Source organism: Nothobranchius furzeri, chromosome 6, assembly GCF_043380555.1.
Source record: "Nothobranchius furzeri strain GRZ-AD chromosome 6, NfurGRZ-RIMD1, whole genome shotgun sequence".
Lineage (NCBI taxonomy): Eukaryota > Metazoa > Chordata > Actinopteri > Cyprinodontiformes > Nothobranchiidae > Nothobranchius > Nothobranchius furzeri.
This window is the reverse complement of record NC_091746.1, coordinates 23,014,118-23,038,011: the sequence shown is the minus strand read 5'-3', so window position 1 is coordinate 23,038,011 and position 23,894 is coordinate 23,014,118. Positions and strand designations below refer to the sequence as shown.

The 23,894-nt window shown below is 43.6% G+C and overlaps 1 protein-coding gene across 1 annotated transcript in view; it reads right to left on the bottom strand.

Annotated features, from left to right (window-relative positions):
* The window catches only part of armh3 (armadillo like helical domain containing 3), a 32,600-nt gene extending 10,379 nt beyond the window's left edge, over window positions 1–22,221 (bottom strand). The window contains exons 1-18 of the mRNA XM_015970229.3: window positions 22,090–22,221; window positions 15,073–15,197; window positions 14,929–14,985; window positions 14,497–14,643; window positions 14,295–14,402; window positions 14,077–14,169; window positions 13,918–13,992; window positions 13,741–13,827; window positions 10,918–10,974; window positions 10,766–10,809; window positions 10,454–10,514; window positions 10,337–10,383; window positions 7,290–7,365; window positions 7,069–7,162; window positions 3,323–3,424; window positions 963–1,021; window positions 822–887; window positions 242–311 (exon numbers count right to left, since the gene is read on the bottom strand). Coding sequence (XP_015825715.1) covers window positions 242–311; window positions 822–887; window positions 963–1,021; window positions 3,323–3,424; window positions 7,069–7,162; window positions 7,290–7,365; window positions 10,337–10,383; window positions 10,454–10,514; window positions 10,766–10,809; window positions 10,918–10,974; window positions 13,741–13,827; window positions 13,918–13,992; window positions 14,077–14,169; window positions 14,295–14,402; window positions 14,497–14,643; window positions 14,929–14,985; window positions 15,073–15,174 — 1,345 coding nt within the window. The 5' untranslated portion in view covers window positions 15,175–15,197; window positions 22,090–22,221. The remainder of the gene's footprint in view (window positions 1–241; window positions 312–821; window positions 888–962; window positions 1,022–3,322; window positions 3,425–7,068; window positions 7,163–7,289; window positions 7,366–10,336; window positions 10,384–10,453; window positions 10,515–10,765; window positions 10,810–10,917; window positions 10,975–13,740; window positions 13,828–13,917; window positions 13,993–14,076; window positions 14,170–14,294; window positions 14,403–14,496; window positions 14,644–14,928; window positions 14,986–15,072; window positions 15,198–22,089) is intronic.
* Between the last annotated feature and the right edge of the window lie 1,673 nt (window positions 22,222–23,894).

Here is a 23,894-nt window from a genome sequence, read left to right as displayed (position 1 = left end):
TGAGGCACACGTACAATAGTGCTGCCTCGATCAGTCCGTTCGTCACGATGACGTCGACAAACAATCGACTATACATTGACCTTCTGCTCCAGGCACATGCGCAGTAGAGAAATAAGCTGAAGTGAGTTAAAGAGTCTCTGTCCATAAGAAATGTCTCCAACTCTGCATCAGTCTAGCTTGGTCTTGTACGCCGAACTGCTCACAAACTGGGATTTAAGTAACAGTTGTAAATGTTTTATACCTAAAACAGCACAAACCAGCGGGCGCGATGGAATGTTTTTCCCCACCGTCTTCTTCCTGTGTCTCATGGGCTGAAAAACAGGGAAATAAATTAAACTCTCTGTGTGTGTGTGTGTGTGTGTGTGTGTGTATATGTATGTGTGTGTGTGTGTGTTTGTGTGTGCGTGCGTGTGTCTGTGCGTGTGTGTGTGTGTGTGTGCTTGCGTGTGTGTGCGTCTGTGCGTGTGTGTGTGTGTGTGCGTGTGCATGTGTGTGTGTGTGCGTGTGCGTGTGCGTGTCTGTGCGCGTGTGTGGGTGTGTGTATATGTATGTGTGTGTGTTTGTGTGTGCGTGCATGTGTCTGTGCGTGTGTGTGTGTGTCTGTGCGTCTGTGCGCACGTGTGTGCTTGTGTGTGTGTGTATGCTTGCGTGTGTGTGTGTGTGTGTGTGCGTGTGCTTGCGTGTGTGTGCGTCTGTGTGTGTGTGTGCTTGCGTGTGTGTGTGTGCGTATGCCGTGTGTGAGAATGGACATATATGAACTCTTTGAGCCAAACCAACACAGGAAATAGGATCTAAAGATCACCTCACCACCAGAAACTCACCATTCTGTGCAGAGTGACTCTAAAGTTCATGTTGTCGTCGTGAAGAAAGGCATCGGCGTACTGGTCCTGTCACAAACACACAGATATTCAGACTGGTGGAGAAAAGCAGCACAGATCCAAAGGTAATGGAGCAGTTTCCACCTCGGCTATGCAGGTGAGGATGATCAGGCACAGTCTGGCGCTGTTGAGCCGATGCTCGTCTGTAAAAAACAGAAAAGATGGGAATCTTTCTGCCTTTGTGTCTGTGCTGTTTCCCCGTTTCCTCCACAGCACCTACTAGGGGTTGCCAGAGTTAATTTTTTTAAAAGTTGACAGTCAAGTAATGAAAATCGAGTCGACTTCGACTAGTCGTTGATGACGTCATACACCTGAAGCGGCGGGGTGTCGGTAGGTTCGCTGGAGTTTTTGACAATTAAAATCGCGCCCAAATCGAAAGAAAGAAAGAATTTTCTAAGTTAAACACATCTCTTTAACAACGGTAGTTTCTGCATCCTACTTCAGTCCTCTCCCCCCTCCCCCTGCGCAGCAGCAGCAAACTGATGCACCTGCAGCCTCTCAGAGTTCCTGCTGCTCTAAACATTAAAATAATTATTTCATTTTCTGTTCCTCACTTCTGATTACCTTCAATGGTGTCTGTCTGTTGCAACCAGCAGGTACAAAAACTAACTTGTTTTTATTTGACTATTTTTCTGTCCTGTCTGTTTATTATCTTCCTGCATCTCCTCTCAATCCCTAAAGAGAAACTGCTACCTGCCTTCATATTCACCTCATGAGTTACCTTTGAACTGCAGTTCTAAAAGATCTACCGACCACAAAAACAGCGGAGTGCCGCTGCTCGCCGGCCGACTACAACGGGACCGTTTTTGCTGCGGAGTTCGTGCCGAAGCGGAGCGGAGATAGTGGAATCTTGGGGGTGCGTCACCGGAGAACGAAACAGGTGAAGAGCCTCGCTCCGCAGCAGCGAAACACATCAGGCACAAATAACAGACAGAAAACGTGAAAGGAAATGAGCCGACATCAACGATCGCGTGTTTAATTTGTTTTTGAGGTGGTGACACCTGATTTGGCGGTGCTCAGGATGCAGATGTCTGCAGCGCATCAACGATCAGAGCTTTGCATGCGCAAACTGGTTAAGATTAGGATGGGGGTGAGGGGAAGGTAAAATTACAAGAGGGAAAAGGTCACAGTTTGGTTAAATGTCCGTTTTACCGCCGGTGTCAGTACCGACGCTCTGGCACAGCGCGTCGCCTCCGCCTCCTGACGCAGGGGCTCATCACCTGCTGGAGGACTGCATCTTGTCAGTCATTATCATGTGACAGCGACTAGTCGATGACAGGCATAAAAAGTCACTACAGAGCCGTGAAGTTGACTAGTCGACTAGTTCATACAACCCCTAGCACCTACATGAAATCATTTTACGCCAGTAAACAGCATCTTCCTTACACAATAACAGGCAACTTACCTTTGTTCAAAAAGACGTCGCACGAGTGCTGCATCGAAAAATAATTTATCGCACAGAGAGTTGTTTCATCGTACAGCCCTGGCTTATGACTTTAATCCGGGCCTAGGGGTGAATTACTCTGTAAAATTTATGTTTTTCACAACTGGCCCGGACCCTGAGCTCTCCTTCCTCGTTGATGGCTGTGACATGCTTGTGTTTAAGATGCTGCATCATCACCGTGGTACTGCCGTGCCGTGTTTGATTTGCATATGTTGTAGGAGACAAGTCTTTAAGCTGTTTAACATGAACTTCTCCCAGACTTTCTTAAAGAGCAAGTCACCCCCTACATCATCCTCTTCATGCATGTTGTTTGAAAAATGCAACAAATGCTGTTGCCTAGCAGACCGAGAGGGTGGAGCCACTAACAAATACACACACTCACGACATTGTGACATCATAATGTACCAGTTTACATCATAGCATACCTCTTAGCCAATAGCGGTGGCAGATTTAAATTCAAATGCAGTGCAGAGTTTTTACCTGACAACGGCACAACACTGACAGTTTTAGGCAGAAAATTTAAATTTGAACTAAAATGCACTAAAGTGCAAAACTATTGACTACACGTGTCTGCGGCACGATTAGACACACATTTATATAGTTTATCAGAAAAAAATAGTTGATTCGGGGGTGACTTGCTCTTTAAGTCTTCCTGCTTCTGCCATGTTCCAAGTGTGTCGATCCTCATCAAAACCCCGGCTTTCTCTCTCGTTCTGATCTGCTTCAGTCTTCTCTGCTGCTGCCTACAGATGATGTTAAAGAAAGGTTGCACGACACTAAAATAAAGTTGCACAACGCAACTAATCCAATAAGAAATGCGTTGCCGACGCTTTTCTTATTGGATTTTTATCAATTTTATCGACTGGTTGTTGCAGCCTTAATGGTAGCACTGGTTTTCTGGTGAAGGTCTGGTACTGACCCTGCAGGAGTCACTACTAAACACTGCACGAGGACTTCAAAATAAGAAACAAAAAAAAGACACGAGAGACTTTGTGCCTACCTTTAGTGTCCTGCATCACAATGGAGGCGTACTTAAGGAAGGTGATGAGAAGGTTGCTGGTCTGCAGGTTGGGATCCAACGGCAGTTCTGGGTTGTTCATCACTACACACAAGTGGAGAAACTATATGTCTTTGTTGGGTTGCTTAAGTCTGACACAAACATAAAAAGTTCATTCTACTTTTCAGCTGTTATACTGGAAATGATCTCAAAACTCACAAGCAAACATAAAAATGGAGCTCCTCTAAACAAGGATGAGAAAATCGATTAGTCAGACTTTTTACTGTCGGTATAAAACGTCTCCATCCACAACAGATAGTCGTCTACCTAACAGACCTACAGTTACTCTGGTCTGCAGGAGCCAGAGGGCGGCAAAGATGAACAGAACATTTGTGAGAACGTCTGTCTGCAACAGTCAGAGTGAAGGCAGGAGGAGCTGTTGCTGCATGTGCCTAAAGCTGTAAATAAACCGTTTATGAAGGAAAAGCTCTTTGGTATGATGTAACGTTACCGCTCAGACAAACGTCCCACCCAGCAGCCCCAGCTCTGATTATGTAATGATGATGTTTCGGACTCAGACGTTGTCAGGTGAAAGTAAATCTCTTTGGGTTGGGGGGGGGGGGGGGGGGGGGGGGGGGGAGAGACCTTCTGAAAAGGACGACTTGTTTATGAGAAATTCTACGGAAGAGGAATAGGGCCACTGAAAAAAAACATCTCAGGTCAAGCAACACAGAAAGACTTTAACACTGCAAGTCAGGGCTTTTCAATTCTGGTCTGGAAGGTCGGTGTCCAGCATGTTTTAGTGGTTTCTCTGCTCCAACACACCCGATTCAGTGGTTGAATCACCTGCAGCAGCTCATCAGGCCCTGCAGAAGGCTGTTAGTCACCAGCTGACTGAAACCAGGTGTGTTGAAGCAGGTTAAAGAAAACGTGCTGGGCACCGGCCCTCCAGGACCAGAACTGAACACCCCTGCTTTAAGCTATTGCTCTCAAACTGGTTTCAGCCCATCTTGAAGAGGAACCTAGTTTACAAAGGACAGCTCTTAGTGGAGCAGGTAGGTAACCTGGACTGACAGACTCCTCCTGCGTCTGCTCCACACGGAGACAAGATACTCAGAAGCAGAGAGCACCATGAGGGGCGTGACTAACCAGCTAAAACATAACCAATCAGAAAAAAGGCAGAAATGACGAGTGGATCTCGTGACACTGTAGTTTTTTTAAAAGTAGCCAAAGATGGCGTCTGGAGATGGCGACAACTAGAGCTGGGTATCGATTCCATTTTCAAGAATCGATTAGGGCTGGGGGTAAACGATTATTTTTAAAACGATTATTCTGACGATTATTTTATCGAATAGTCGACTATTCTAATGACTATTTAGAAAATTAATCTAATGATTATTTTTCTATTGCACAATTAACAAAAACCAGAAAATCTCAAATAAATTCCTCAAAAAAATTGATAAATTGTTACTGTAAGAGAATAAACACTACAGGCCTTCCATTTTGTATAACACTGCGTTTATTGTGTTGGTTGGTTATGTTCTGGTGACATGTAGAACTTGGGAGTGCAGGCTGCTGCCTGAGAGGTGGTAGAAGATGGAGTGTCTCCATGCTGCTTTGTTTTGGTCACTTATGTGCGTGAGGCGAGTGGTCTTACGGGTTAAACCAAACTCAGGTGATATTTTACACTAAACCGAAAACCCACAACACTCTAAATGTAATAAAAGGGAGATCTACACCACAAAAAAGATGAACTCTAAACCAAAACGTAACAGCTTATCCCAACGCAAGAAGCTGTTAGCGAAGATGCTAACAGTAGCTTTACCAACGTTAAGTTCAAGTTACCAAGTTTAAATAAACCAAAAACACCCAGCAGCAAACAGACCAGCACGGAGGAGAGACTGCTACCACTAAACAGCTCTCCTACTGTCTGAAAGAAGCTCCTTAATGAAGGGAGAAACGCTCCCGGTGATGTTCTACATCTGCGGTAGAGACGAAGCAGCGCATCTGACCCCGGAAGTTGTTGTCCGTTGCTGGGAGACGAAGGCGGGCAAAACAGGAAAATAATCTAGTAGTGGACGGACATTGTTCCGGGTCTTCGGTATTTGGCGGAGATGTTAGTGAAGGCGGAGAAGAGAGCGAACTAGAGGAAAAACAGGCAGATTCCTCCTCTATTTACAAACTCCTGGGGATGCAACAAGTGGGCGCGGTGCGTCGACTTCCGGATCTGACGTCGACAAATTTTTAGAATCGAGCCGTCGACTTCGTCGAGGCTTCGCTACAGCCCTAGAATCGATTCAATTCCGATTCTCCAGAAGTAGAATCGATTATCGCGATTTGATTTGATCCGGTGTGTCGATTCAGGTCAGCGAACTCTTTTTTTTTAGCCGTTACCTTAATTACACAACTAAGTAGTGGTGTAGTGTATTAACACCATTAAGGTGTAGTGTATTAACACCATTAACGTTCAACAACAGATTAATGAAATAATGGCTGGATGGTCCAATCCTCGCAGAATTGTGCTTTTCACAAACATGCTGTCAGGAAGAATTAGCAAACAGATCCAGGACACACACACAAACACACACAAACACACATGCACACACACACAAACACACATGCACACACACACACACACACATGCACGCAGACACACACACACACACAGACACACAAATGCATACGCACACAGACACACACGCACACACACACAAATGCATACACACACTGACACACACACACACACACACACACACACACACACACACACACACACACACACACACACCATGGCTCATCATCAGAAGAACAGGGTGGATGAACAGCAGCAGAACCTCGTTAAGAAGCGAGAACTAACCAGACGGCGAGCGGGTGGGGATGCAGAAACTAAGTTAACTGCTGTGGTGAACCCCTCCCCTCCAAATACAAACTCTTCAGATTGACACTTTCCTTGAACGCCACATTTGGCTACAAAAATTGTGATTTTGGCCAAAAAGCTGCAAGTTTGCAGGTTTGTAATATAAAGCATAGCAGCTAGCTTCATCAGTCCACCAACCGCTGATGAAACGCACACGAAGTACAAGATTTTTGCTTTTGATGGCGTCACACGCTACTTTGTGGTGATGACACTATCAGAAGACCGCCTCCACAACCTCGTCACATCTGGAAGTTACCGGTAGCACCTTGACAGAGCAGACTAAGTTGGTTTCCTAACATCATCTGGGTGCTTCAGCTCGATAAGAACCAGTCCGCCTTAAACAAGACTAACGTGTTACATGCATTTAAAAAACATCTGCTGATTTCGGGCAATAGTTTGGTTTCCTGGTGTGCATCTCAACAGACTGAGAGACCATCTAAAGGCTCAGGAACCTTCTGCAGGGGTTCTGGTATCATCAGCTGATTAGAGTGAGACACTGAGTCTAGAATACTGTCTGGGGTTTTGAATGAGGGATTGTCATTAGCTGTAAGCTGTAACCATACCAGATAAAGACTGAAACATCTGGATTTGCTTGGAATGAGCCGGAGTTTCAGCTTTCATGTTGGATCGCTGTCATAAATGAACTTTTGCACCAGATTAGTTTTTAAGAGTTCCACCTGTATTGCTGGTACTAACAGTGTCCTGTTTTGGAAGTGCCGTGCAGTTATCCCATGAGAAGACAGGAAACATGTGGCCCCAGACCGCTGGGTTACACCAACCCATGATAAAACAAAGATGGAGCCCTCCATGAGACTGAAACTGTGATGCTTACTGTCCAGGGAGGGCGGCGTGGTGCCAAGTGGTGTTGTGGGTGTGGTTGGAGTAGGGGTGGGGGGCGTGGCTGCGATGTCCATTTCAGGATGACTCTGTTGAAACACCAGAATCCCCAGTTTAACCACTAATAGCAACAACAACAACGGTTAGTGCTGGCTCGAGTCAGAAGCAAAAACATCTAAAAGCAGCTCAGGTAGACGGAACAGTAACGTCTCTAACCTGCGCCAACACGGTGATGAAGTTCCTGTTGAGGTGCACAGCCTCATACAGAGCCAGCAGAATCGCCTCATTCGTCCTTGTGATGATAAAAAAAGGTCAGTCTGGGTCAGAAGCTGTTTATGAAAAGGTCAAGGTCAATTTTATTTATAGAGCGCATTTACAGCAGCAAAGCTGCACCCAAAGTGCTGTACAAGGTACAACAAAACAATAAAAACCTAAAATAAGATGAGGACACAACAGTCACAATCTATAATAAAAACTGTTAAGATGCATAAGTCAGCCTGCATTAAAAGCCAAATCAAAAAAATGCGTCTTAAGAAGGGATTTAAAATGCTCTACAGGGAGTGCAGAATTATTAGGCAAATGAGTATTTTGTCCACATCATCCTCTTCATGCATGTTGTCTTACTCCAAGCTGTATAGGCTCGAAAGCCTACTACCAGTTAAGCATATCAGGTGATGTGCATCTCTGTAATGAGAAGGGGTGTGGTCTAATGACATCAACACCCTATATCAGGTGTGCATAATTATTAGGCAACTTCCTTTCCTTTGGCAAAATGGGTCAAAAGGACTTGACAGGCTCAGAAAAGTCAAAAATAGTGAGATATTTTGCAGAGGGATGCAGCAGTATCAGGCCTAGTCCACACGTAGCCGTTTTTTTTAAAAACGAATATCCGCCCCTCCAAAAACTTGCATCCACACCACCTCGTTTTAAAAAGAAACTGTCCACACGTACCCAGATAAATACGTTGTTAAGGACATGCCAGACCTGTAGGCGGCAGTACTTCCCCCGTTCGTCCTTCGTCTGTGGTCTTCCGCAAGGAGCAGTAATTCCGCTTGCAAAAACAAACAAGCAAAAAGCGCTTGGACAATTGATAAAGCGAGCGCAGCTCTGAGGGCATCCATGCTGTCGGCTAGTGTAAACACAGGTCGCACACGTGATGTCAGCATTTTTTTGTCGCGGAAAGTGACGTTGCGGACCTTAAAACTCCGGTTTTGTCCGTCCACACGCAGACACCCAAAACGGAGAAAACGCAGACCTTCACTTTGACCGGAGTTTTTAAAAAGATCAGTTTTTGTGTGAAAAAAACTCCGTTTTTGTGTGGATGACAGGCCAAACCGTAGAAAAATATCTACGTTTTGGCAGATCCCCGGCTACGTGTGGACAGGGCCTTAAAATTGCAAAGCTTCTGAAGCGTGATCATTGAACAATCAAGCGTTTCATTCAAAATAGTCAACAGGGTCGCAAGAAGCGTGTGGACAAACCAAGGCGCAAAATAACTGCCCATGAACTGACAAAAGTCAAGCATGCAGCTGGCAAGATGCCACTTGCCACCAGTTTGGCCACATTTCAGAGCTGCAACATCACTGGAGTGCCCAAAAGCACAAGGTGGGCAATACTCAGAGACATGGCCAAGGTAAGAAAGGCTGAAAGACGACCACCACTGAGCAAGACACACAAGCTGAAACGTCAAGACTGGGCCAAGAAATATCTCAAGACTGATTTTTCTAAGGATTTATGGACTGATGAAATGAGAGCGAGTCTTGATGGGCCAGATGGATGGGCCCGTGGCTGGATTGGTAAAGGCCAGAGAGCTCCGGTCCGACTCAGATGCCAGCAAGGTGGAGGTGGAGTACTGGTCTGGGCTGGTATCATCAAAGATGAGCTTGTGGGGCCTTTTCGGGTTGAGGATGGAGTCAAGCTCAACTCCCAGTCCTACTGCCAGTTTCTGGAAGACACCTTCTTCAAGCAGTGGTACAGGAAGAAGTCTGCATCCTTCAAGAAAAACATGATTTTCATGCAGGACAATGCTCCATCACACGCGTCCAAGTACTCCAGTGTGGCTGGCAAGAAAGGGTATAAAAGAAGAGAAACTAATGACATGGCCTCCTTGTTCACCTGATCTGAACCCCATTGAGAACCTGTGGTCCATCATCAAATATGAGATTTACAAGGAGAGAAAACGGTACACCTCTCTGAACAGTGTCTGGGAGGCTGTGGTTGCTGCTGCACGCAATGTTGATGGTGAACAGATCAAAACACTGACAGAATCCATGGATGGCCGGCTTTTGAGTGTCCTTGCAAAGAAAGGTGGCTATATTGGTCGCTGATTTGTTTTTGTATTGTTTTTGAATGTCAGAAATGTATATTTGGGAATGTGGAGATGTTATATTGGTTTCACTGGTAAAAATAAATAATTGAAATGGGTATATATTTGTTTTTAAGTTAAGTTGCCTAATAATTATGCACAGTAATAGTCACCTGCACTCAAAGATATCCCCCTAAAATAGCTAAAACTACAAACAAACTAAAAACTACTTCCAAAAACATTCAGCTTTGATATTAATGAGTTGTTTGGGTTCATTGAGAACATGGTTGTTGTTCAATAATAAAATTGTTCCACAAAAATACAACTTGCCTAATAATTCTGCACTCCCTGTAGATTCTGTGTGGTCCTGATGTTGAGAGGTAGCTTGTTCCACAGTGGGACCAACCACAGAGAAAGCTCTGTCGCCGCGAGTCTTAAGGCGGGTTTTTGGAACTGTTAAAAGAGCTTGGGAGCTGGACCTCATGGTTCTGCGCGGTTCTGGCAGGGATGTAAGCGGACAGCAGCTCAGAGATGTAAAATGGGGCAGGCCATGAAGGGATTTAAAAACAAAAAGTAAGACTATGAAATGGATCCTGTAAGAGACAGGAAGCCAGTGGAGATAGGTCAGAACCGGGGTTATGTGAAAAGGAAATCAACTCATCTTTTAATAAAGTCAAATTAATAAAATGCACATCAAGCACACAGAATCCCTCTGAAGGCCCAAAAGGGCTCCTGAGCCACACTTTGGACATGCTGGGCTTCCATAACCATAAAGTGAGCTGTCTGAAGGCGCCAGTCCGCCATGAAAACTGACTAAGAACGGCTGATTAGAAGACTCCTACGGTGAATTCATCAGCAGAAATAAAACATTAAAAACGCTACAGCCCACCAGAGCTGGGTGCTGCCGTCTGAGAAACGGGAACGAACGATCCAAAAACCAAACAGGATTTCCACTTACTGTACAGAGAGTTTCTCGTCTGCATCTGCAATAAACATGCTGCCCACCTGTGAGGAAAGAGAAAAACGCTGTAAACTAAATAAAACTCACAAAGTAGGATAAACGAACCCAGCTTACCATGCTGGTGAGGGTGGAGAAGAATCCTCCTTGGTTTTCCTCTTCTTTGTCTTTGTACTGCCTAGGAGGAGACGAGAGGGACAGGAAAGCAGAGTCGTCCAGTTAATCATCGCTTTGCTTTACAGTTCAAACACAAAAACAAATAACTCTCTTTGCTGCAGAGCCGTCATCCCTCACTTTGATGCTTTTAGGACTTCAGACACACCAGACTCTTGAATTTGGTCTCAAGAGAAAAGCTGCCAGACATAAATAGCCAACGCTGTGAAGAGAAACAGAGCAAAAGACTCGCACAAGGAGATATGAAGAGGTTACCTGTTGTACTCTGCCAGAGCTGAGTGGACGACCATACCCATGCCCTGAGGTGGGAGGAAAACATCCAATGTTTCAGTCAAACCTTTATTAATCCATCTAATGAGAACACTGCCTACATCAGATGTGCTTTTATTCATCAGCAGCGTACTCACATCTAGCGTTGGCTCGTCATCCACGATGGACAGCTTCACGATGTACGGGTTTACTGACTGCCAACCAGAGAGCAGCAGTTATTATTATGGCTGTGTCTTGGCAGAGATGCACATCACAGTGCAGGGAGACGATACGATACACACTCACTGGCCACTTTACTGGGTACACCTTGCTAGTACCGGGTCGGACCCCTTTTGCCTTCAGAACTGCCCTGATCCTCCGTAGCATAGATTCAACAAGGTACTGGAAACACTCCTCAGAGACTCTGGTCCATGTTGACATGACAGCATCACACAGGTGCTGCAGATGTGTTGGCTGCACATCCATGATGTGAAGCTCCCTTTGCACCACATCCCAAAGGTGCTCTGATGGACTGAGACCTGGTGACTGTAGAGGCCGTCTGAGTACAGTGAACTCATTGTTACGATCAAGAAAGCAGTCTGAGAGGATTCCAGCTTTATGACATGGAGCCTTATCCTGCTGGAAGTAGCATCAGAAGATGGTACACTGTTGTCTTAAAGGGACGGACGTGGTCAGCAACAACACTCAGGTAGGCTGTGGCGTTGCAACGGTGATCAATCAGTACTAAGGGGCCCAAAGTGTACCAAGAAAATGTCCCCCACACCATTACACCCACACCACCAGCCTGAACCGTAGATGCAAGGCAGGATGGATCCATGCCTCCATATTGATGATAAATTCTGACCCTACCATCTGAATGTTGCAGCAGAAATCCAGACTCATCCCACCAGGCAACAGTTTTCCAGTCTTCTACTGTCCAGTTTTGGTGAGCCTGTGTGAACTGTAGCCTCAGTTTCCCGTTCTTAGCCGACAGGAGTGGGACCCGGTGTGGTCTTCTGCTGCTCTAGCCCATCTGCTGCAAGGTTCAACATGTTGTGCATTCAGAGATGCTCTTCTGCATGCCTTGGTTGTAACAAGTGGTTACTGGAGTTATTGTTGCCTTGATGTCAGCTCCACCCAGTCTGGCCCTTCTCCTCTGACCTCTGGCATCAACAAGGACGTTTTCCCTTTTTTCGGACCACTCTCTGTGAACCCTAGAGTTGGTTGTGTGTGACAATCTCAGAAGATCAGCAGTTTCTGCAATACTCAGACCAGCCCGTCAGGTACCAACAACCATGCCACGTTCAAAAACACTTGAGTCACCTTTCTTCTTCATTCTGAAGCTTGGTTTGAACTGCAGCGGATCGCCTCGATCATTTCAACCTGCCTAAATGCACTGAGTTGCCACCACGTGATTGGCTGATTAGCAATCGACATTAACGAGCAGTTGAACAGGTGTACCCAATAAAGTGGCCAGTGAGTCTACAGTACAGGGGAGATGATGGGACACAGACAATTCTTTATTTCACTAAACCAATGAGAAGCAGCGGCGTCATGGCAGACTGACCTGCTGCTGGTCTCGGTTCCACATCCTGCCAGAGTCGTCGCTCCAGACGTGGGCCTCGTTCTGTTCACTACCCAGAATAAAATCCTCCCACACTGCGCTCGTTCTGGATTGCTTCATCTTTGAGTAAATGTGTTCGACTCGTGTGAATGACAAGTTCTCCTCTACTGTGGGTTTTCAGCCAACAGTGCTCTCACACCCTCTAGTGGCACAAAGTATATTGCAGCAGTTGCTGGGGGAATTTACTTCCTGTTTCCCAGTGTGCTTAGCGGCATGTGGGTGTGGCCTGTTTGAGCCGTGAGAGAGGAGTGTGTCTGTCCTTGACCGGACTCCTGAAAGCTGATGAGAACTGTTCTGCTGTTCAACACCGATGACATCACAGACTGTGTGTTTAACTGCTACAATATTACATACAAGCGCAGCTGAAGGACGTGAACAGCAATTAACCGGTTACGACCTGTACGCTAGTTATGCAGTTAACTGTCATCTCTAGATACTCTCCATCCTGATCCTAAAAGCTAGATATGGTAAATGGCCTGTATTTGATACAGTGCCTTCTAGAGTCCTGAAACCCCCCAAGGTGCTATACAGCACAATCAGTCATTCATCCATTCACACGCTGGTGGGGATGAGCTACGGTGTAGCCACAGCTGCCCTGGGGCGCGCTGACAGAGGCTGCCGAGCTCCACCACCAGCAGGCGACTACAGATGATATTTAAAAGTTTTTAAATGGATTTAATGGAAACTCGGGCCAGATGATTCCAAACACATTCTGTTATCACAAGACTCTGCAGTTCCACCACGAAGGCAGTAAAAAACTGCTGCCACCTAGCAGTCGGAGTTTGAACTGCTCTAGCAACTTGTTCGGGCAGTGCCTTGTAGGTAAAAGCTCGTACAGGGACCCCGACCCCAGGCCTGGCTCTGGGAGGGACACCAGTAACTCTCTGGGTTGGGTGCTTATTTTATACTCATAGAGATAGGGTGAGGAGCTCATACATCCAGGAGGGAATCTGAGTAGGGCCATTGCTCCACCACACTGGGCGGTGACCTGACCAACTGATCACAACGCCTCCTGGACGCCTCCTACAGGAGGTTTTTGGGCATGTTCGGCTGTCAGGAGGCCCCTGGGTGGACCCGGGACACGCTGATAGAACCAACGGGTGCAGAAGGTTAAAGTTGCTGTGGAGAGGACGGTCTGGGTCTGTCTGCTGAGGTTAGGATTAGATTCTCTAACACTGCTAATGCCAGCTTATTCTTCGCTTGTGGAATCGTCTTTTCTTTTTCTTTATATGCAGCAGGAAGGCATCAAGTTTAAAATTTGTAGCTAAAAAGTTTGGTTCTGCAGGAAAGTGTTTCACAACAAGAGACTTCACACCTGGGAACAGTTTCAGCGGTGAGAAATGGACATAATACACACCTCGTATTTTCTATAGTTGACCAGAAGAGCAAGAAGAACAACAGCATCATAACCATGCTGCCCCCTACTGGACACATCAGAGAGAACCTGAGCAGGACGGAGAGGACAGACACGGATAACCAACCGGCAACAGTGGTTTGCTAATGAAACAAACACCCCAGAATTTAATTTCTGTACTTGGAGAATGGCTTCAAAGATGCTATTGATCATCACGTATTCCAGTAGAGTGTTCTGGCTGATGTTGTCAGTGACCTGCAGAAAAAAAGGTTTCATCAGCCCAACAAACAACCTCTGTAGCTTCAGAAAAAGTTGCTGTTTTCCAGGATTTCTTCTCACCGTCACCAAGCAGAGTAACAACTTTAGACAGAGGCTTTTAAGACTCTCTGAGCCGTCTCCACAAAGAAGGCTGTCCAGTCTCTCCATCAGGTCCTAACGGGGACACAAACACCAAAAACCTATGAAGGGATGCAAGATTACTCTCCAGCAGTCCCCGTCCTTTGGCTCCATTTATACAACGAATTTTTGACCTCAAAGAAAGCAGTTTTCTCATTTACCTTCATTCTCTGTTCAGCCTTGTCGAAGCCCATCAGCATGTTGATGATATCAAAGCCAGACGCCGATTTGTTCTTATGGTGAACTCCTCGGAAAAGTGCACAGAGAGTCTGGAGAGAAGAGCAGAGAGCACAGAGGTCCCCGAGTAGTCTACAGCGTTTACTGAATAGAGCTAACTGGTAGCAGAACAGCTGACTTAGTCACCTGAAGGGCGTTGACCACTTTGATCTGATGCTCCTCTCCAAGCGCCTGGACGCAGTGATGAAACAAAGAGTTGATGTTGTCTTGGATACGCTGCACTTCCTCTCCATCGATGCTCTCTAACTTGGACTCTAGGTACTCTAGGTTCACCTGGAGCAAACATCGAAACAGACCCACAAGAAGTGAGAAGGAAGGAAACAAGATGCATCTATTTCACTACTTTACCCTAAGCTAAGCTAAGCTAATTCTGTTAGAAGAGATGAGCCAACAGCTCAACACCAAGCAGTGCAACCTTTTTCTGGCCTTTGTCTGAAATGTGAAATGAGTAGTTTATCTTTTATTCAGATTTATAATTACGCACTGTGCCGGCCCTCAGACACTCAGCAAACAAACACCAAGTTACAGCAAAGTCCGGACACATTCCTAAAGAAGCACCTTCATGAGAAACAACTCATCCCAGAAGCGAGGGTTGTTCTTGCCTGGGTCTTCTTTCTGAATCAAAAGCAGGAAGTACTTGGTTATTAGCATTAAAATCTTCTTTTCTTTGTAGAAAAGACTTATTTCCAATGTGATTCTCACCGCAAAAATCTCATCGTACATAAGAACAACCTTCTCCTTCAAAGGTTTTTTGGATGAGGACGTCCTCCTCAGCAGGCCCGCTTTCTTCTCCACTTGAGACATGACTGAGTCTGCAGAAGGAGATGCTGTGGATAAAACGTAGAAAATTTTAAAGCACTTTTAACTGTTTTAAAAAGAAATAATAGTCCTGTGGTCTATAAAAAACACGTTTATGGAGTCCTTTGTACTAAATCTCTCTCACATAAACTATTTCAGCGGGTTAACCCCTCCTTTCCTACATCGGGGTGATTAGCTGCGGTTTTGGTGGACGGGTTCCTTTCCACCGGCCTCCCAGAAGCAAAGGGATGCTAGGACTACACTCCCAAAGCACGTCAAACTCTGCAGTTTAGATCAGTCCAGACAGGAAGTCAAACACAAAAGCAGTGGGATGTGTAAAACATACAGAAACTTTCAAAATAAAAGTCACATGCAGAAAAATGTATATTTGCCTGTGAAACAGGATGAAAATGATTACATGAACAGAGGAAACTAAAACAACAAGGTAAGATGATATAAAATATCAGTAACAGCTAACCAAAGGTAAAAGTAGGTCTTCCGCCTCGTTTTAAAAGCCACCACTGATGAGGAGAGCCTAATGAGGGACGTTTTAGACCACTACGGAGAACGCCCTATTCCCCTTCAGCCAAGCTCTGGGGGCCAAAAGCAGCAGCGGGTCCTCGGAGCAGAGTGCCAGATCAGGAACGTATGCCTGAAACATCTCAGTCCAACAGGCTGGAGCCAACCCATTCAGCGCATTAAACACCGATAAACGAAGTTTAAAACTAACTCTAAAACTGACAGGTAGCCAATGCGGAGTTTTCGCTTGCCTTCCAAGACTCTCGCTGCAGCATTCAGAACGAGCTGGAAGCGAGCTACAGTACTCTGCCCTACACCAAATAAGACGGTTACAGTTGTCTAGGTGTGAGGTAATGAAGGCATGAACCACCGTCTGAAGATCCCGTCAAGTCAGGAAAGGTTTTACTTTAGCCAAGCGGTGAGAAGGTGAGAAAAGGAAGACACCACAGCACTAACATGAGCATCAAAGCAGAAGGCACTGTCCATCTTTACAACAAGATCCACTGCAGAAACACTCAGGTAGGAATTTCATTATCAAAGTCACGATTCGACCCAAACAACTCAGCCTCGGTTTTATTTCCACTGAAACCCGCTTTCAGGGCTCACACGCTGAACCTGGCCACACACTCCCATCCCTAGCAATAAAGTGGTATGGTGTGTTACGGTGTGGCAAAAGGATGTAAAAGGTGAGTCTTGCACATCCATAATGCTGAAACCAACTGAGTACATTGGTAGTCAGTCTAAATTAAAATGGACAAAAAAAGATTATTAATAATAATAATAATGCATTGAACTTATATAGCGCTTTTCTAGACACCCAAAGACGCTTTCACACACTCACATTCACACACTGCTAGTGATGGTAAGCTACTGGTAGCGACAGCCGCCCTGGGGAGGTCTGACAGAGGCGAGGCTGCCATTTGGCGCCGTCGGCCCCTCTGACCACCACTAACACAGGCAAGTTGGGTGAAGTGTCTTGCCCAAGGGTACAACAGCAGGATACCCCTGGCGGGAGCTGGAATCGAACCCATGATGATCATGAGGCAACCCGCTCTACCACCTGAGCTACTGCTGCCCCAAACAAGAAACTGTGATTGTGTCTGATGTCTGGCATGGGGGTACTGGCAATTTATATTATTCAATTCAATTCAATTCTATTCAAAAATACTTTATTGATCCCAGAGGGAAATTGATTGCTGTAGTAGCTCAGAATAATAATAATAATCAAGTCATCAAAGAGTTATTGTATATTACTGTAACCCAACCCGTGCAGGAGCCTCCCTACACCCCGGACTCTGCATTGTGTAATTTTGTGTTGGATTGGGTGCACAATAGAGAGACCAGTCGGACACAGTCGTTGGCAGGAAGGGTCTCCAGTAGCGGTCAGTGTTGCAGCGAAACTGAAGAAGCCTCTGACTGAAGACACTCTTCCGTTGTCGGACAGTCTTGTGAAGAGAATGCTCAGGGTTGTCCACAATTTTCTTGATTCTCTGGAGAATCCTTCTTTGCATTATCTCCTCCAGCGGTTCCAAAACTGCCGAAACTCAGGCTGAGTCCTTGAAAGGGCTTGGAGTTCCTCCATCTTGTTGGCCAGTGATCTCACATTGTCCATTATGATCGATGGAAGAGATGGTATGAACCTCCTTCCTCTCCGTCCCCGCTCCGCATCCATGCCCCTCGCGTTTTAGCTCATTTGGGATTTGTGGCTTCAGTTGAGATATTATTTCAGCCTTTCCCATGTTAATCAGCTGCTCCCGATTGCAAGCCAGCTTGCTGCCATGGTTACACATCATAACAAATGCTCAAAAAGTGAAAAAAGCTAAAACATTGCAGTAAAAATCCTCCAAGCTTCACAGCACCAGAAACAGAAAAGTAAAGTGTCCAAAAAATAGTTTTTCTTGAGAAACTAGAAGAAAAAATGCCCAAGAAAAGGCAAAACTTACATATAGTCAACAGAGCTACTCCAACATGCGGCCACCCAGAACAGCGCAGTTCCGGGAAAAATGTTATATTATTTGACTGCGTACTGTTGACATATTATACAGTTTTGTAGGGCTGCAGCTATCGAATATTTTTTGTTATCGAGTCTTTTATCGATTAATTGAGTACTCTAATAAATTACCCTTTTGTGTTTGTAAACCATTAGATCAAATAGCACGTTATAAAATATGAAAGACCTCTTAAAATGAGCACGCAATTGCCAGTTACTCTTCAAGTTTTATTCAAAATTAGTTTTCAAAACTTCAGCACTTCAACTTTACTTCACAGTAAACAAATGCCTGTGCAAAAAATAAGTACACAACCTGAGCCGATTTTCCCCTCGTGTGAGAATCTACCAGCCTGCAAACCAGACAAAAACTAGGAGGATAACTGTTGAAGTAGCACAGCGAACGGTTGCGGCCCAAACAGCACCAGAACCGCTCACGACGCACGCGCAAACATGGCTCGCCAGCTGTTTCCCTATTAACACACGTCCGTTTTAATTTCTACACTTTTTTCCCACACAATAACAAGGATTGTCGAGAAAGCATGTTTGCCGTGGTTATGTCAAATTATACTGATCACAAAACGTTTACTTTCTTTCGTTTTCCTCATAAATACCTGCATCCTCCTGCAGCAATCCCGAGGGACAACAGACACCACTAACAACACAATACAAAGTCTGACGTGTTGTGTAAAAACTGCTATTTTTAGCACATTTTTAGGTCCGACGTGTTGCTACCAGACGTACAGCGTGAGCTGAAACCAAGTACTACAAACGAAAAGTCGCACAGTGTCCGCAGAATATATAGAAATACAGACTAAAATGCATTATCCTGTAGAGGCTCCGAGTCCGCTTGCAGAAGAGACATTTACATGTGGATGTTTCCTGGTCAGGTTGCAGCATGGAGGATGTGTTGTTGTGGTAGGCTAAATCCATTTTACAGTATTTACACTGGACTACATTTTCTGCCTTACGACGTGAAAAATTGTCCCACACCTTTGACATTTTCTGTCTTTTTCGCACTCCACCGGGGTCCACGTTGTCCGCCATGGCTTAAGAGAAAGCGAAGTTACATTCGCTACTCGCGTGTGCATTCAGTGCAGTGTGTGTATGTGCGTCACTTATTTCGGTCCGGGTGAAACATGACCCCGGGCAATTGCTAGGCCATGATTTAATTAAACGAAGCCTCCAGACAGAGAATTCGACTCGAGGATTTTTTTTTTTTGTACTCGAATTATTCGAGGTACTCAGGAATCGTTTCAGACCTAAACTAGACCTACATGCTATCTGCCGTGTACAGTAGTGGTGTCTGGAGAAGGGACTGATGTTTATTTCTGCACCAGTTTGACAGAAATATAAATAAATGCCACTTTTTCATCAGTGAATAAGTTATAACTTTAATAAAATTAAGTGAACAAACTATTTTGACTTGTTTATATTTAAAAATGGATCCATCAGCTAATAGAAGAGTCAATTGGCTTGAATTAGCAAACAGAAGAGGCAAGAGGCTCAACTGCAGGTTATCTTTATGTACGTATTTAACATCTAAGTAACTTATTGTTTTTGTCACATTGCTCTTTGATTGAACACTACCAGGAAAACTGAAATATCTGTTTATATTTAAAACCTTTACTGCTATATGAGCATCAAGACCAAAGAGAAATTTCTTTGATGTCAAACGGTTTGTTATTTGTCTGAAGAGGATTGTATCATCTTCTTTAAGTTCTGATATCTTTCTATTAATATATTTCTACGTCATCAAACATCTGGTCTGTGATCCGATCATTATTATGCATAAGAGGTACACCTGATGATGGCTCCTTTTATGTTAAATCGCGTTTAGAGGGACAGGATGACAGAATTTAAAATGCAAACAAAAAGTAAATCTTTTAAAAAGTAATGAAGTTATTGAATATAATATAATATGTAAAGATTTCTTTATTTGTACTTTACTTATTTTCTTCAGGTCTACTTTTTACTTTTACTTCACTAATTTTTAAAGCCACTAGCTGTACTTCCTACTTCACTACAATAAGGAGCCTAGGTCTCCTCTCTTCCCGGTCGGCTCATGGGTCCCCGGAAGAACGAAAACATGAATGCAAGTCAACGGGGCTAAAAACGCTATTTTCTAATCTGCTTTGCCTTACGTCCTGGATCACACACATGTTGTACTTCAATTTAAACGTAATCCAACAATGAGTATTTCAATCACGCCAGTCAGGTACTTTGAAATTTATCAGCTTGTAAAAGTTCAATGTTAGCATGACTACAAATCCGACATCGGCACGTTGCATATAAGACGTCACCACAGAATCTGTGCCATTTTCCCTTCTGTTTTTCTCCGTGTCTGCTTCGATGATGTCCCTTTCATAAAGCGCATTTGTAGTCCTGGACTTATTACACAAAACTTAAAATAACGTCCCCCCCCCCCTTTTCGAAAATAAGTGCGTTCTTGGTATTAAAATGCATCTTCATGGACATCATATGTGAAATCCATGGCACATAACAAGCAGAATTAGAAAATAGCATCTTTAGCCCCGTTGATTTGCATTCATTGTTTTGTTTTTCTGGGGACCCGTGGTCCGGAAGTAGATGGGCATGACTTAGGCTTCCTATGGAGCCTGTCTGTCACCTATGATAGACTGTCACTATGGTAAAGCTATGGAATCTTGCGTTACCATAGTTACAGCTCAGGTGCATCTTTTAAAATCTTTATTATTTAGGCTAGAACCTTATAAGGTCCATCTCGAGTGAGTAGGGCCTTTCTCTGCGGTCTCTGTGTTTGCTGACTTTAGTCTTCCAGAGAGCAGCTCTAGCAGGTAATAAAACTACCCACAAACAACCCAGCCCAACATCTGACATGTTCAGACTTTCAGATTTATCTGAAGTGTTTCCTGTGCTTTACTGGGAGACTTTAACATCCCTCAAGGTAAACTGGTTTTATCATTTATATAAAATACACCTGCTGGCAAAAACTAAATAAACAACAACCCCTTAAGCAGGTCAGATTACAGATCAAGATAAAACTCATTTGAATCTGAAATATGAGTTATAAACGTACATTTCTGTAACTAGACCTACATGCTATCTGCCGTGTACAGTAGTGGTGTCTGGAGAAGGGACTGATGTTTATTTCTGCACCAGTTTGACAGAAATATAAATAAATGCCACTTTTTCATCAGTGAATAAGTTATAACTTTAATAACATTAAGTGAACAAACTATTTTGACTTGTTTACATTTAAAAATGGATCCATCAGCTAATAGAAGAGTCATTTGGCTTGAATTAGCAAACAGAAAAGTCAAGAGGCTCAACTGCAGGTTATCTTTATGTACGTACTTAACATCTAAGTAACTTATTGTTTTTGTCACATTGCTCTTTGATTGAACACTACCAGGAAAACTGAAATATCTGTTTATATTTAAAACCTTTACTGCTATATGAGCATCAAGACCAAAGAGAAATTTCTTTGATGTCAAACGGTTTGTTATTTGTCTGAAGAGGATTGTATCATCTTCTTTAAGTTCTGATATCTTTCTATTAATATATTTCTACGTCATCAAACATCTGATCTGTGATCCAATCACTTATATAAAATACACCTGCTGGAAAAAACAAAATAAACAACAACCCCTTAAGCAGGTCAGATTACAGACAAACCGTCAAGATAAAACTCATTTGAATCTGAAATATGAGTTATAAACGTACATTTCTATAAGTTTTGTACAATTATCTTAGTTTTAGGAACTGATCCGTCCATTGGCGTCCTGCACACAGTAAATGTTACCTGCAATTAAGTGATTCTGCATTGTTTATTAATAATAATAGTATTGTTGTTATTGTTATATACAGTTATCGCTGTCCTTAGCTCACCAAGCATCCCACTAAATTGTCTCGTTTGCCTCGGGTCTACTTCGTGTTTACTACAGTAAATATTTCACACGGTAATAATTTACACATTCACGAATAAATAACGTATAAGCATACGTTCTAGATGGATTTATCAAGAGAGTAACATAATAAAGACGAGTTATAAACATTTTTAATTAATTCCTAATCTGGAGCATTCACAACTGACTCGAGCTAATATTGATGGTGTAAATATTGATTATGGTTTATGCTAACTGACATTAACTTACTCAAAATAATAGCGTCTTATGAAACTGTCACATAACCAGTTGGTTACCAGAAGGTATTTTTGACCAATCTTATCACAATTTGATTAAAACTTTTCTGCGTTTACTTGTTTACTTCCTGACGCGTTTAAACATCTTTTAGCAAACGCGACCTAGCTAGGCTACATCACATAATGCTAATGTTAACACCGATGTAGCTACCTGACAGAAACATGTGTATGATTAATGGCTAAATGAAAATGTGTTATATAGTTTAAAAAGTACGATGTCACATAATCTTACCTCATTAAATTATCAACATGTACAGCGTAAATGTGGTTCAGGAATCCCCGTGATAGCAGAATTAGCTAGCATGCTGCTGTCTTCTGCGCCTTGCGGTTCTTCCGGGTCCTAGCGCCCGACCTTCGCTCGCGTCGGAATCACGTGACCAAATATAGATACTGACGCTGAAAACAAATAAACGTAAAAAACTGAAGAAAATCAAAATACAAATCCCGAGGCGCTTCACAAAAACAAAAAAAATATATAAAGTATTTTACGATGGCAAAAATAAAAATTGCGAAAAATGTGAGGAACGGGAAAGAGATGAATAATAAGACAAAGGTACGAAGTACACAAGAAAACAAGCAATCATAATAGAAAAAGGTCATTATAGTTGAAAATAGTGACCATTAACCATAACATAGTTCTCAGAGGCTCAAGGTGGAACCTAGGCGATCATTTTGACCACCAACTTTGAAGAAATCCTTTAATTACTTTTTTCTTCTAACTTGATCTCAGATAAATTAAATACTTTTTTGAGATTAGTAACTTGCGCTAATTATTTCCTATTCCTATATTTGAATGACATAATTGAGACATGAAGCTGTTTAGAATTGAAGATTTCCAAAACTCGTCCCCACCTCTGCTCACTTGCTCCAACTAACAGGAGTTGTCTCAGCTCTGTCCTACTCAATCATCCACTCGTTTTTATGGACATCAACCGGCTGCTCGCTGTGCACAACCCCACATGACGAACCTCCTCTTGGTTTGACCTTCAATGATGACATCATCGGCCATCTTCAAACTTCTGTTTACTTGCACGTCTGGCTTTAAGGTCTTGTATAGAGGAGGGGGTGCTGAACACAAGCTGTAGGTTTCATCATCAGCATTTAGTTGCAGATCCAAACACAGGGAGGTGAGGGCCCAAACTCTATCCTGGTCACCCGAATGCTTCAGGTCAGATGCATGATTTTACACTAATAAATGTTTCACAGCTGGTTTGGAGACACGAGGACGGCTTTCAGCCCGATTCAGTTTTGGATTTTGGTGGCTCCTGTCTTTCGAGTAACGTATGTTAGGATAGCGTTATTTAAGCAGTTGCGGTGAGTTTCATAGATGCAAATTTATTCAGATTAGTGTGATTCTATAAATGTATGGAAAGCTGTTGGACAGGTAAATCCTCCAGTCAGCTAAACCATCAAAGACTCCAGAGGTGATCATGAACTGAACCTCTGCATTAAGTCACATTATTCATAAAATCCTGACCACAAAGTCTTTTAAAGTGAAAATGTATCTTTTTATTGGTACCATACATTAATTATTAAGGGCAGAAACTAACCAAATCAAAAAAATATATATCAAACCATGATTTCTCTACAGGGTTTGGAGAAGGTACAAGTCACCAATTAAACGTAATCATCAGTGTTGCCAGAATCAGCTCCAACATAAAGATAGAAATGTACAAACAACAGAACCTCAGCAGGTTTCTATTCAACTTTACAGAATCGACACGGAAACCAAATATGCAGACGGAGCCTAACGTGAAGCTGGTGTGATGGTTATGAACAAGATTATACAATTAAAGACGACTTTTGACCTTAAACTAGGTTTAAAAAAGCCAGCGATGAAACATGAAGGTTGTTGGGTTAACAGGTTCATTGATCACATTCACGTGACATCCAAATAGAGAAGTGTGATGAAAGCTCAACTCAATTTCTGCAACCGAGTTCCTGAAACGTCCAGAATAAATTAAAAAAATCATCTCTTCATGGTGCCGTTGTACCCCCGGGATTTGCAATTTCATTTACACAAGTTTTAAAAAAGGA